Source organism: Momordica charantia (assembly GCF_013281855.1).
Source record: "Momordica charantia cultivar OHB3-1 chromosome 8 unlocalized genomic scaffold, Mcharantia_2.0 BLBB01000008.1, whole genome shotgun sequence".
NCBI lineage: Eukaryota > Viridiplantae > Streptophyta > Magnoliopsida > Cucurbitales > Cucurbitaceae > Momordica > Momordica charantia.
In genome coordinates, this window is record NW_028275166.1 from 3,234,000 (window position 1) to 3,247,782 (window position 13,783).

At 34.1% G+C, this 13,783-nt stretch overlaps 1 protein-coding gene and 1 pseudogene across 4 annotated transcripts; one reads left to right on the top strand and one right to left on the bottom strand.

Annotated features, from left to right (window-relative positions):
- Positions 1 to 5,275: 5,275 nt before the first annotated feature.
- On the top strand, positions 5,276 to 8,151 carry LOC111004636 (pentatricopeptide repeat-containing protein At4g21065 pseudogene; annotated as a pseudogene). 3 transcript variants are annotated; one of them, XR_015792642.1, is made up of 3 exons: positions 5,276 to 7,700; positions 7,783 to 7,832; positions 7,952 to 8,151. The product of XR_015792642.1 is annotated as a pentatricopeptide repeat-containing protein At4g21065 pseudogene, transcript variant X2 (transcript). The 3 variants fall into 3 exon arrangements; XR_015792643.1 differs by having other exon boundaries at positions 5,276 to 7,620; positions 7,742 to 7,832; XR_015792641.1 differs by having other exon boundaries at positions 5,276 to 7,832.
- A 2,822-nt stretch (positions 8,152 to 10,973) lies between these two features.
- LOC111005002 (putative sugar phosphate/phosphate translocator At5g25400) lies at positions 10,974 to 12,357 on the bottom strand. The gene has a single exon (XM_022276340.2). The coding sequence runs from the start codon at positions 12,244 to 12,246 to the stop codon at positions 11,194 to 11,196; it is 1,053 nt and encodes a 350-aa protein (XP_022132032.1). The 5' UTR covers positions 12,247 to 12,357; the 3' UTR covers positions 10,974 to 11,193.
- Between the last annotated feature and the right edge of the window lie 1,426 nt (positions 12,358 to 13,783).

Here is a 13,783-nt window from a genome sequence, read left to right on the forward strand (position 1 = left end):
GGATCTCTTTAATGTTAGTTCAGAACCAACAATAAATATGTCATACGATGTCAGTTGACAAGCGATATAAAATGTCTGAAAAAACCATATATTAATTTATGGGCTAATTATATGTACCTTCTTACTTATCACTATTAAAAAATCTAGAGCTATACTTTAAAAAAAACTATATATTTTCTCGCTCTTCTTTTATGCATTTATCTCTTTAATTATCAACTTTTTAGCAGTAGTAGGTAAGAGAGTAAGTGACTTAAATCTGTATCTAGGTGTCGATCTTTACTAATAAGATAGATTCACTTCAACTTTATACTCGATGGACAAGGCTATTTCTCTCACTTTCATGCTATAGTGTTATTTGTCCAGCAATCATCAAGTGAGAGCTAAACTTATTTTAAGAAAGTTATGTACAGACACTCTTGATTTTCTTCTTTTGCTGCTAATCGTTCTTTTCTTCTTATTCTTTTGTAATTAGTTTTTTTCTTATTCAAAATACTTGTGCACGCTTTGGATGTGTCAATAAGTTTAATTTTATAAGAAAATAACATGTTTTATTAAACTACAACATTTTAATTGGTAAATTTAAAATTTTTAAGTTATTAATTCAGTAATGAGCTTGACAAATATGTCTCATATTGTAACCACCACCTTTATGGAAAAGATTATTATCGATACATCCTCTGTAAGTTCACTTCGATTGTGATCTACGGAGGTCAAAGTTTAACCAAATTAGTCGGTTCAATTATTAAAATATTTTGAGTGGTGTAGAAATGTGTGTGAAAATTGCACATACAATTTAAGATAAATGTATTGATGGAAGATTTCCAATTTAAGGAATGAGTTGAAGGCTGAGATTGAAGATATTATTAGTCGTATACTACAATTAAAAAGGTAATTAATTTTTTTTGGCATTCATTTAATTATAAAATAAAATAAACTAAAGATAATAAAACTAGTATGTATATATAATTAAACTTCTTTCTATAATTTTCCTTATCCGATCCTAAGATCTCATTCTGAGAGGGGACAGCACATTTTCCAAAGATTTTAGATGTAACATTTATTATTTGTTTCAAACTTCTTTGAGATCCTTCAATCTTCCCTTATCCACGCCCATAACTCTCTCGGTCAAATCAAGTTTTTCAATATATCCCTTCTTAAATAATTGTTCAGCCGCACCGGACGATGGTACGGGACGGTGTCTTCCATTGTTCTAACCTGAGAAATTAGACTTTTAAGTTTCATCTTCATTTTATCTTAATATTTTAAATCTCTATTTCAATTATGCCATTAAAATTTAACCGTGAAACAACCTTAGCATTTGGAGTGATATTTATTTTTCAGATCACGTTAATTAGCATCAAACTTAAAAGGATTAAAGATGCAACCTCCAAAATTTGTATATCTACCTCATTAAATCCTTTTAAATGTACTCCTTGTCTTTGTTTTCGTTTTTAATGGATGAGTTGTATTTTTACAAGCGTTTATTTTGAGTGTATGTATTAACATGTCGATTTAGTTATACATTGAAGTCAAACAAATATTTGGTGACGGGCGAGTACATATACTAGATAGCAAAGTATTAATTAGAAGGATCCAGAGGGAGGTTAAGCCATAAGGATAAAAAGAGAGCACACTACAAAGGATGCTTTATTGAATACTTAAATTGACGACAATTCCACGTAGTTTAAATCACACATAATAAAGATTAGAAGGATGATAATAGAGATATTGGATTGAGTTTAGAGGTCAACGCATACTCCAGCAACTACGGCATGCAGGCAAGTGCAACGAGAAGCGCAACTCTTAAAGGCATTGCAATAAGCTCCACCACATCCATTGACAACTTGGCCCTTCATCATTTTTCTCATTCCCATGCTATTTTCATTACCAACAACATACAAATACTTTGGAGCATCATCAGACACCAGCTCAATCAATGTGTTCTCAGCGACCAAATTGGACTGTGCTAAAACTATAGTAAACATCATCGCCATGATCGCCACCACCACACCTACTTTCTTCACCTCCGTGGCTATCCTCTTTCTTCTCTCTTCTTCTTTTCCTGTTCTTGCTTTCCTTCCCTGATTGCACCCCTCTACCCTCCATTTATAGTACCCTACCTCCATGCCTCCATGTGAAAAACATGTTAGGAATATTCAAAAAGTTTTTCAACCAACCTCTTTTGATATCTCGACATTTTTCGTGTATCCATGGATCCAAACATCGACACATAGAGTAAATCAACATTATTATAATATTACAAAACCGGCGATTACTAGCGATTCCGGCTTCATGCAGGCGAGTTGCAGCCTACAATCCGAACTGAGGACGGTGGTCAGAATATAAAAAAATACCGATAAAATGTCACTAATCCAAACAACGTATTAATATTAATCATTTTTAATTTATCTAGAAATTGCGAAACTATTCATTAATTTTTATATATATTATTATTTTTTATTTAGATTTTTTAAAATATCAATTCACATCGACATTAAAACCTCATTTAATGTCGATGTGAATTGATATTTAATGTCGATGGAGGTAGAAATTGAATATTAAATGAGGTTTTAATATTATTCAAATAAAAATTGAATATTAAATGAAGGGCCAAGTTGTCAATGGATGTGGTGGAGCTTATTGCAATGCCTTTAAGAGTTGCGCTTCTCGTTGCACTTGCCTGCATGCCGTAGTTGCTGGAGTATGCGTTGACCTCTAAACTCAATCCAATATCTCTATTATCATCCTTCTAATCTTTATTATGTGTGATTTAAGCTACGTGAAATTGTCGTCAATTTAAGTATTCAATAAATGCACCATGCTCAGTTTGCTATCGCTTTATCTTTTATGTCTTAAGCTATGTGAAATAGTCGTTAATTTAAGTATTCAATAAAGCATCCTCTTTAGTTTGCTCGCTTTTTATCCTTATGGCTTAACCTCCCTCCCCATCAATCCCAGTAAATATTTGGTTCTTCTATTTACTATCTAATATAGGTCCTTGCTGGTCATAAAGTACTTTTTAATTAGCTCCAATACATAACTAAATCGACATGTTAATGCACATACTAAAAACCATTACTCATTAAATGTCAAATTTAAAAGTTGAACTAAAATGAAATTTAAACCTTAAATTTTTTAATTCATCCACTTCATTCTTGTCCGGTTCAAAAAGTTAATCATTTCTATATAAATTGAAAGTTTAACACCAAACTAAAAGTGTATTATATATCTATTCATTAAAAGAGAAAAATAAAGATTTATGGAAACACAACTCGTTATTTAAAATGACAATAAAGACACAGAATGAGTTCGAAAAGATTTAATGATGAAAATACAAAATTTGGAGGTTTCATCTTTAATTTTTTTGAGTTTGATGCCCTAATTTACGTGATCTAAAAATAAATCTCACTCTAAATAGAGATTTTATTGAGACAAAATGAGGATGAAACTTGAAACTCTAATTCGGCTCAACAATTATTAGAGAAAGCAGAACTGAAAAATGTGATTTGACAGAGAGAATTATTGGTGTGGATAAGGGAAGATCGGAGGATGTGGAAGAAGTTTTTAAAAAATAATAAATGTTACATCTAAAATCTTTCAAAAATCTGCTGTCCTTCGAGAATCTGATGTTTCGGATAAGGAAAATTATTGAAAGAAGTTTAGGGTTCAGCTTTTGCAATCAGAAGTTTAGAGTGTAAAATTTTTTCATTTATGAATGTTTAAGGGTACGATTTAATTTCTCTAAGAGAACAAAAAAAAAAGATACCATTTAAATTTTACTACGTAAAGTTTAAGGGTCTAATTCTTTCCTTTAAAGCTTGAAAGATCACTTTTACACTATTGAAAGTTTAAGACTGCATACATTTTTTATACTTTAAAATAAAATGGTGGAAGTTCATCTATATCGCACGTGTTACTTACGAGTAACTATATAAAAAGACTCGTTTTGAGTCATTTCTCGTAAAAAGTTGAGGTCTATGTTTTTTTTTTTCCTTATTTACTCTTACTCTCCAAATTCTTTTATTTTTTGGTTTCTAAATTAAAGTAGTTCAACACCAACCATTATTGTTCAACAATCACAAAAGCATTATTGAGAGATAAATTTAAAATATATATAATTTGCAGACCGATTTTCTGCTTCCTTGGCACTATTATTCTCGATAATAATTTATAATTAATTATTAACTTTTTTCATTATTTTAAATTTTTCATTATTTTCTTTTTTTGTTAAATTACGTCAATGATACCATTTTGAACATTTATGTAGGCTTAAATTTTAAATTTTGACATTTTATTTCGAATTAGAAATGCCTCAAGTAATTTAATTTTTAACAAAACTATAAATTATATCATATTAATTAATAATTACTGCATACTTATAAAATTTTATAATTGTAGAAAAAATTGAATAATAAAACGTTTGTAATGTATAAAAGAAATCTATAAATTTTGAAATATTATTTGCAAATAATTTACTTTTGCATGAATACAATTAAAATATTTGTATTATATAATAAAATAAATTTTGTAAAATAAAAAACGTGCATTATACATGGTTACAAAATATAGTATACAAAAGTGTGAATGTGAACAAACTTTTTTATTTGATAATATTAGTTCCATATAACATTATATATGTATTCATGTTATAAACGTAACGTGTTTTCTTGGATAAAAAAAATTAATATACAACGTACAAAGTATGGAATAAAAACTACTATTCTTTTGCATGATTTGAAATTTGGGCTCAACGGTAGTTCCAATATTTTCTCTCATTCTTTGGACGTACTATGCAGTACATGCTACACATGTTTTGTGTACGTGGACTTAGTTCAATAATAATCATACATGTTTTGTCTTATCTCTCTTAAAAAAAATTAATATTTCAAATCAGTCATGGTGTTAAATTGTCACTGTAACTAAGATTAAAATTCAAAATGTGAATATAAAATAATTAATAACTTTAAAATAAATTAATTTATATATTTTTTTAATTAAATTTGATTAGTAATTAATCAATGTTTCAAGTGTGACATAAAATTCATATATTTGGAGTAATCACACAAAATAAACATATATATAATTTATTTTCAATCATATTAATCACATACATCTTAATCTTAATCTCAAACATGTATATAATCAAACACAGTTATCTTTAATTTGCGGACGATCTTATTTTGAGACAATTTAACACTTTGAATCTTTAATCTCAAGCCAAAAACCTCCAACCTTTAAATTTATACGGGGAGCTTATTACAAAACAAAAGAATTTTTGAAACGGGTGACTTTCTTTAATAACATTAGAATATGTTAAACCATTAAACCACCCAGAAATCAAAAAGCTTAAACTGTCTAACAGAACATGAATTCCGAAATCCCCTCTCTCGTCTTGTATTGTAAGCTATGAGAAAACAAGAACGAGGAAATAAAATTAAAAAATGGCGTAATTTGGAAAAAGAAAAGCAAAACAAAAAATGGCCTTCTGAAAGTTCAAGAATGTGGAGAATGCAGTGGTGGGGTGGCGGGTAGAATCATTTGATCGTTGCTTCAGTGAAAACGGCTGAAAACTCTGTAAAACCCATCGAAACAGAGACTCGAAACTATTGAATTAATGTTGGTTCTGGCTAAATGCAATCTCAATTTTCGAAAACCAAGCTGTTACTTGCAATCAACAATGCCCCAGTTTTTTCCAGAGCCAACCCGCGCGCGGCGGAGCAGGATTGTTTAGCGCTGCTTCAGGCCTGTAACGCCCTACCAAAGCTCGCCCAAATCCATGCCCACATCCTCAAGTTGGGCCTCCACAACAACCCACTCGTTCTCACCAAATTCGCCTCCATTTCCTCTGTTATTAGCGCCACCGATTACGCTGCCTCTTTCTTGTTCTCTGCCGGAGCCGATACTCGGCTTTACGATGCGTTTCTTTTCAATACCCTCATCAGAGCCTACGCCCAAACTGGTCACTCGAAGCCCAAAGCGTTGGCTTTGTACGGTCTCATGCTTCGCGATGGGATTTTGCCTAATAAGTTCACGTACCCATTTGTCTTGAAGGCCTGTGCTGGCCTTGAGGTTTTGAATTTGGGTCAATCAGTTCATGGGTCGGTGGTGAAGTTTGGGTTTGATCGCGACGTCCATGTACGGAACACTATGGTTCACATGTACTCTTGCTGCGCTGGTGGGATAAATTTTGCCCGGAAGGTGTTCGATGAAATGCCCAAGTCAGACTCTGTGACTTGGAGTGCAATGATTGGTGGGTATGCTCGCGTGGGCCGCCCCACAGAAGCAGTTTCCTTGTTTAGGGAGATGCAATTGGCGGAGGTTTGCCCAGATGAGATAACTATGGTCTCCATTCTTTCTGCTTGTACTGATTTGGGTGCCCTTGAACTTGGGAAGTGGCTTGAAGCTTATATAGAGAGACAGGGGATTCAGAAACCAGAAGAGGTTAGCAATGCACTTATTGACATGTTTGCAAAGTGTGGCGATATTAGTAAAGCTTTGAAGTTATTTAAAACTATGAGTGAGAAAACAATCGTTTCTTGGACTTCTGTGATTGTTGGTATGGCAATGCACGGCCGTGGTCAGGATGCTATTTGTTTGTTTGAGGAGATGATAGGATCTGGTGTAGCTCCAGATGATGTCGCCTTTATTGGCTTGCTTTCTGCTTGTAGCCATTCGGGAATGGTAGAAAGGGGTAGAGAATATTTCAGTTCAATGACGAAGAAGTACAAACTTGTTCCTAAGATTGAACATTATGGATGCATGGTGGACATGTTTTGCAGGACTGGACTTGTGAAGGAGGCTCTCGAGTTCGTCCATAGTATGCCGATTGAGCCAAATGCGGTAATTTTGCGAACACTTGTCAGTGCTTGCCGTGGTCATGGAGAATTCCAACTTGGAGAAAAGATCACCAAGCAGCTAATGAGACATGAGCCTATGCATGAGTCAAACTATGTCTTGCTTTCTAACATTTATGCAAAAATGCTTAGCTGGGAGAAGAAGACCAAAATTAGAGAGGTGATGGAGGTGAAAGGCATGAAAAAAGTTCCAGGGAGCACCATGATTGAGATAGATAACGAAATCTATGAATTTGTTGCCGGTGATAAGTCTCATAAACAGTTCAAAGAAATCTATGAGATGGTGGATGAGATGGGGAGAGAGATGAAGAAATCTGGATATCGTCCTTCGACGTCCGAGGTTTTGCTTGATATTAATGAAGAAGACAAAGAAGATACTTTGAATAGACATGGTGAAAAGCTGGCTATTGCATTTGGTCTTCTTAACACTCCACCCGGAACTCCTATTCGAATCGTGAAGAATTTGCGAGTTTGCAGTGATTGCCACTCCGCTTCCAAGTTCATCTCTAAGATTTATGATCGGGAAATAATAATGAGGGACCGCAACCGGTTTCACCATTTCAAGGCTGGAATATGCTCGTGTGGAGATTTCTGGTGAATTTAAAATATCTAGAAAAGAAAAGCTTCTAGAAACCTATGGATATTTGCGAACCGAGTACTCAACAGGCAATTGATAGTGGTTCGTGTTCATCAAATGCCATGCATCCATTCTGCAGCTGAGATATTACGTGTTAAAACTTGGAAGATTTTTTCAAAGATGCAATTGGTAACGTTATACATCTCTTCCATTTGAGACACAAAGCTCAGCCCCATCTGGGCCCATATACTTGAGAGCTTTAACTTCAAGTGAGATCAGTTGCTTTTGCTTGTAACTTATCATTTCTTAGGCAATGCTGCAAGTTCAATGAGAAGTTAGCTTCTTTGGCAGATCAAAGCCTGATTTCGAAGCCAATTGGAAGCGACGGAGCTAACAACATGGTAACGTTCAACTTATCTTCAACTCCATTATAAAAACCTTTCAAGTCATCATAGTTTATGCGATTCTAGAACTGGATTCATCCAAGTCACGAAACTTTTTAATTCAATCTAAATTGCAGGCATGTCAAATTTTACTGCGTTTTATTCGATCGTTAAGGAACTACACACACAGCACAGCAGAGAATGCAGAGACTTTGAGATTATAGAAAATTATGAAGGTGGGCTTAGCCAGGTAATACCATATGATTATCAAACGTGTTTTGGGTAATTGATTTTACTATAAAGTTTGGATTAAAGGATGTGTGGACCTTTTCTTTTAGACACTTTTTTGTTCATAGAAAATCTTTAAAACTAACTTTAACTTAACGAGCCAATCATACCATGAATGATTAAACAATTTTTTTAGGTAATTGATGGATGTAGACTTTTTTGGCCTTTTATATTTATTAGTGGAATCTTTTTTGTATTATTTTAGGGTGGCTATAAGTATAATCAACTGGAGGCCCAAGCTTATATTTATAAATTAATATGGGACATTTCGAATATAATATACTGAAATAAATCTAAATTAAATGCAAATTTCTATGTTTATAGATGTCACAGCAGAACCCATATGTTCATTTACTGTTTTTGAGATTTTGTCTAAGTAGTGAAGTTTATGGTAATTAAATAAAACAGAATCTTTACTAGATGACGTGCTGTTAGCAGCAGCACTTCTAAATTTTTACAAAGAATAGGATATCATATGAATTGGTAGATCTGGGGTTTATATTATATTGCGTATTCTATTATTTTTGTAAATTTATAAATGAAATGCTATTAAATATAACATAGTATTTTGGTAATTTCCTTGTCAAATACCATTCAACTGAAGGCCTAATTGTCTCACCTCATTTTTCATATGAACCAAACTAAACACTAGGAAAGGACAGATGTCTCCCTATCCAAATCACATATTTACCATCTAGGTCATATTTACAAATTTGGTTTGTGTAGTTTGGGCAAAATTTCAATTTTGGCCTCTATAGTTTTATAAGTTTCAATTTAGTCTTTATGATTTAGTGAAACTTCACAAATTGTCCCAACTGAAAAATAAAATAAATATATTGATTTTTTTAGTGGGTAAAAGACAACTCAAAGATATTTATAAGGCTTAATCAAATTGAAACTCTTAAATCCATAGGATGTAAATTGAAAAACTTTAGTCTATAAAGGTTAAATTGTAATTTAACCTAAACTTAAATACTAATTTTTTTTTTCTAAGTAAATTAGTGATGGATACACAAAAATTGAAAACAAATGTTGTGCGTTTGGTGGGTTTCCCGTCGGCACGCCAAAAGTAAATGCGCTGCCTTCAATCTCTCTTTGAATCGCTATCCAATTCCAATGAGTTCCCACACTCAAAAAATAAAGTAGGTAAGCTTGTAACTAACCATGGAATTATCAAAATATTTTCGCCCAATTAGTAACAAAAATTAAAATTACCATTTGATTTTTTTGAAGTCCGATGGGATATGACTGGCCGATGTAAGAATACATGGACCCGACCAAAGTCTATATAAAGAAACTTACATGTCAAGTACTAAGACAGAATGACACAAATATTGAGGTTATTTAGGGGAGAAAAGTGCTTCTTAAATTTTGCATATGATCTATGTGAATGTTTTGTTGATAATTTTTTTTTTTTTTTTAAGTAGATTTATTGAGTATTTTGATGAAATAGAATTATTGTTGAAGTAAAAAATTAAAACAAGTGTTCATCCAAAAATTCAACATGTCTATGGAATCTTTGTCTTGGCAACCTCACACAGTAGAAGTCGCATTTTCCTTCCTTGATAATTTGAAAAGCCCTTTAGCGACCTAACAACGAAAAAGACCCCATTGAAAATAGTTCCACTCAATGTCTTTACCTATACATTTTATAGTTTTATAGACTTTTGTTCATAGCCAAAGCCATCATCCTAACTTTAATTCTTCTATTTTAGTCTAACAAGGACTAAAACTAAAATGAAATTAAAGGCTTAAAATATAGTGGTTTGTTTTATAGATTAAAATAGAATAAGTGTGAAAGTTTAAAAACTAAAATATAATTTAAGAAATATGTTGGGTTTTTTTCCTTTCTAGAATCGGTAGAAAAATCAAATTTTATCCTCAACTAGTCAAGGCAACTTTCCATTTCATCAAATTGAATCTTAGTTTTAGACAAGTGTCGCAACTTTTTCATCTTTCTACTTGAAACTCATTAAGTTTGCACAAGATTGAAACGATATCGCTTGTCTCGAAATATTCATTCAAGTTTATAATGCAATTCGATGAAATTAAAAATAAAAGAAAACTATTACACCATATTGTTGAAGAGAATCCATAAGAAAGTTTCCAACGTCCTCATCTTCAAATGCGACCGTAAATTCGATGACTGAAGCAGTCAATCGTGGCTGGAAAAATTCCTCAACACCCATAAATTTTAATTTTAATTCTTAAAAACAAAACAAAACAAAACTGGTTGTGTTTGTTTCTTCAGGGTCCCACCTACGCCAAACTCTGACTTTTAAACGTGTTTAAGAAGAAAGTCAAGTCTGTCAGCTGCCTTCCCACCCTTTTGCCCTTCTACTCAACGCCAATTACGTTTCTTATCATCAATTTCATTTTATTCAACTCTATTTATTATTCCATCAATTAATTCCCCTTTTTCTTTTAGTTTTACAATAAATTTTACCAAGTAAACAATTATCATTGACATTGACCCTAAATTTGTTGTAAATTTAAAAATTTGTCATTTTTCCTTCTTTTTAACACACGTTTCTTTCTTTATTTTTTTGCCCTTTCCCTACGAAAACTGTGTTTCTTACGGTAAATTTTTTGGAGATTTTTTCCACCACACTTCAAAGATAAAATTTCTATCTCTTCCAAGATATCATCCACAGGTTAAATGGGAAGTTTCTTCTTTTTCTTTTTTCAATACAATAATAATTTGTTAAAATAAACATAATTCACTGATAATTAACATATATTTTCGAATCTCAATAATGATTGATTTGAGTTCTACCCACTAAAAATTTTTAACCAAACAAACTTTTTCAAATTCACAAATACCAAAATTTAAAGAAAATTCACAACACTAACAACAACAATGCAAGCACATTTCAGAACTCCGGATGAATCTTATTTTATTTTTCGTTTTTCTCCAATACTTTTCTTTAACAAGAAAATATCACATCATAATAAACATAAATCTAAGGACAAAACAACATTCAATAATACAAGCCATTGCCAACTGAAATTCTGCCCTTTTTCCTTTTTTTTTTTCTTTTTCTCTGTGCTTATTTTTTGAAATTGAATCTCTTTTTTTTCTTAATTTCCTTTAATCCTGTGATTCGGTCCTCTTTCCTGTTCCATCGCCGCCGCTCTTCTCTTCCAACAACCTCCCGGCCTCCTCGTCGGCCGGCGGCGGTTTCTTCTGCGACTCCTTAGCCTTCAAGGCCTGGAATTTCGAGTGATTATAATACGCGACCCCCAAAAACGCGAGCCCATAACCAAACAAATTGATCGGAGTCACCGTATCCTTAATCACCGACCACGAAAACGCAATCAACAACCAATCCTTAACAACTCCGGCGACATTCATGGTCAGCGCCGACGTCTTCCCGACGAGCAAAAACACCGCGAGATTGAGCGCAAACGCGCAGAACGAATTCGTCCCAAACACCACAAAATCGAATTGAAAACCGGACGACTCCCTCAAAATCGGGTACTCCACGAACACCCACGGCACCAACAGAAAGGCAAAACAACAGGGGGCAACGTAATACAGAGAAGTAATGGGATTGAGAGAGATTCCTTTGGAGGTAAGCAAAATCTGAATCATAACAAGTCTGGTTGCCTCGAAAGCGACGGCCCCCAATTGGAGAAACACTCCCCAGGCATTGAATTGGGCCTCCCCGTAGGCGGCGACGGCGACCCCAAATGAAATGGAAAGCATGTTGAACAGAGTGTTGGATTTGAAGGGCTCTTTTTTGAAGAGGACGCCGATGGAGTAGACAGCAACGGGCATGAGGGCCTTGAGCATCTGGATGAAGGAGACGGAGAGGAAGATGTAGGCGGAATTGGAGAGCCAGAGGGAGAAGGCGTAGAGGGCGCCGATGGGGAGAACAGAGGAGATGTAGAGGTCGCGGGACATGGAAACGGGCTCCACGAGCTTGAAGACGCGGATGATGAGGAAGGCGAGGGAGGCGCAGAAGGCCATGTGGATCATGGTGAGGGAGATCGGGAATGGCCAATTGTACATCTTTTTGTCGAGGATGAATTTGTTGTAGACGATGACTGTGAAGCTGAGGAAGATCCATATCCCCACGTACGCGTAGGAGAGCAGGATTTTCTTCACCACGCTCTCGCTTAGAGCGCCGCCTTTCCCCATTGCTGCCGGAGAACGAAGGAGGCTCGGCGGCGGTGGCGGTGGCGGTGCCGGAGAAGAACAGGGGAAGACAGAGGAGGGTCAGAGAAAAGTGGGAATTTGGGGACTTGGGAGGAGACTTTTTGCATATATAAGAAAATAAATTAATACTTTAGAAAATGATGTTAAATTACCAATTTAGTGCATAGGTTTTAGCTTTCACTCTAGTTCTAACATTAATGTCAGAATACATTATACTTAAGTTTATGTGGACAGGTCTAACCAAAATTTAGGAACGAAGGCATATGTAGTAATTGTTCAAGGATCAGAATCAACATACTTTTTGTATAGCAAAGTATGGTCTCGGGCCATCCAATTGAGATGGACCAAATGAGCGAGTTAATAGACTAGAGCGAGATGGAAGATCTTGTGCATGAGGAGACAAACACTCTGACACTCAAGTCAGTAATTAAGGAGTTCGACCAAAATGTTAAGACCAAGATAGAATCAGATACATGACTGTAGAGTTGAGCTCCCTATTTATAGATTTGGTTGTCCGACAGCATATCCGATCGGTAGTTGAACGTGTCGAACTATTGTTATTCCTATCAGAGATGGTCATGTTGGTCGTGTGGAGTTGGAACTCTATCATGTTGGTCGTGTGGAGGTGAATTTTTTAGTGGGTAAAAATTAGTTTAGCAACAACACATAAACTTTAACCAAACCACAATAACAATATTAAAACTTAGAGACGAAACTTGTAAAAATGTGAAGATCAAATTGAAGGTAAAGCTATACAATAGCATGGGACCAAATTGGTAATTTGACTTAAAAGACAATAATAGAGACGAATGGTGAAGGGTTTGCGTGGGGTTGGGGAAGCAAAAGTATTCGGGCTTTCATATCATACCAGTGACGGCCCAAATTATTTATATTATAAATTCATTTTATAATTTATATTTACATGAAGACAAATTAGAAAAATACTAATTTCTCCCTCCATTATTATGCAAACTATTTCAAGGGGATATGTCATGCCGTACGCTACGCTGCTTGATTCCTTACTAGAGTTCAAAAAATTCGCTCATACGTCTTCACATATTATTTTCCAACAACTTTCAAAATAAAAAAAATATCATCTCAATTTATTATATATTTTATAAAATTAAAGTTGATTGAATTGAAAAGATCCAAAATTCATAGACTAGTAAACTAGCTTCTTCGCTGAAAGCCAACAAAAATTGGCTCTATTTATGCTACAAATCTGTAGCATTGTTTCCCATCAACTCTCCATATCTTAATATAAAAATTATTAAAAACAAAGCTGCCAATTTGATATATAATATCTTTTTATATAAATGAAAAAAAAAAATTCAGTTTCTTCCCCACTCTTTCAGCAGTTGCAACAGGCCAGGCTGTCCTACTTTTTTTCCTATTGACTTTTTTCCCCCTCCTTTGGATCTAACTTTCTTTAAACTTTAAAGAATGGACTATTAATCCTACAAATATTCGAATTTGAACTATTCTTTATCGTAAAAATTAAAAATCGGTCTACGCTAGA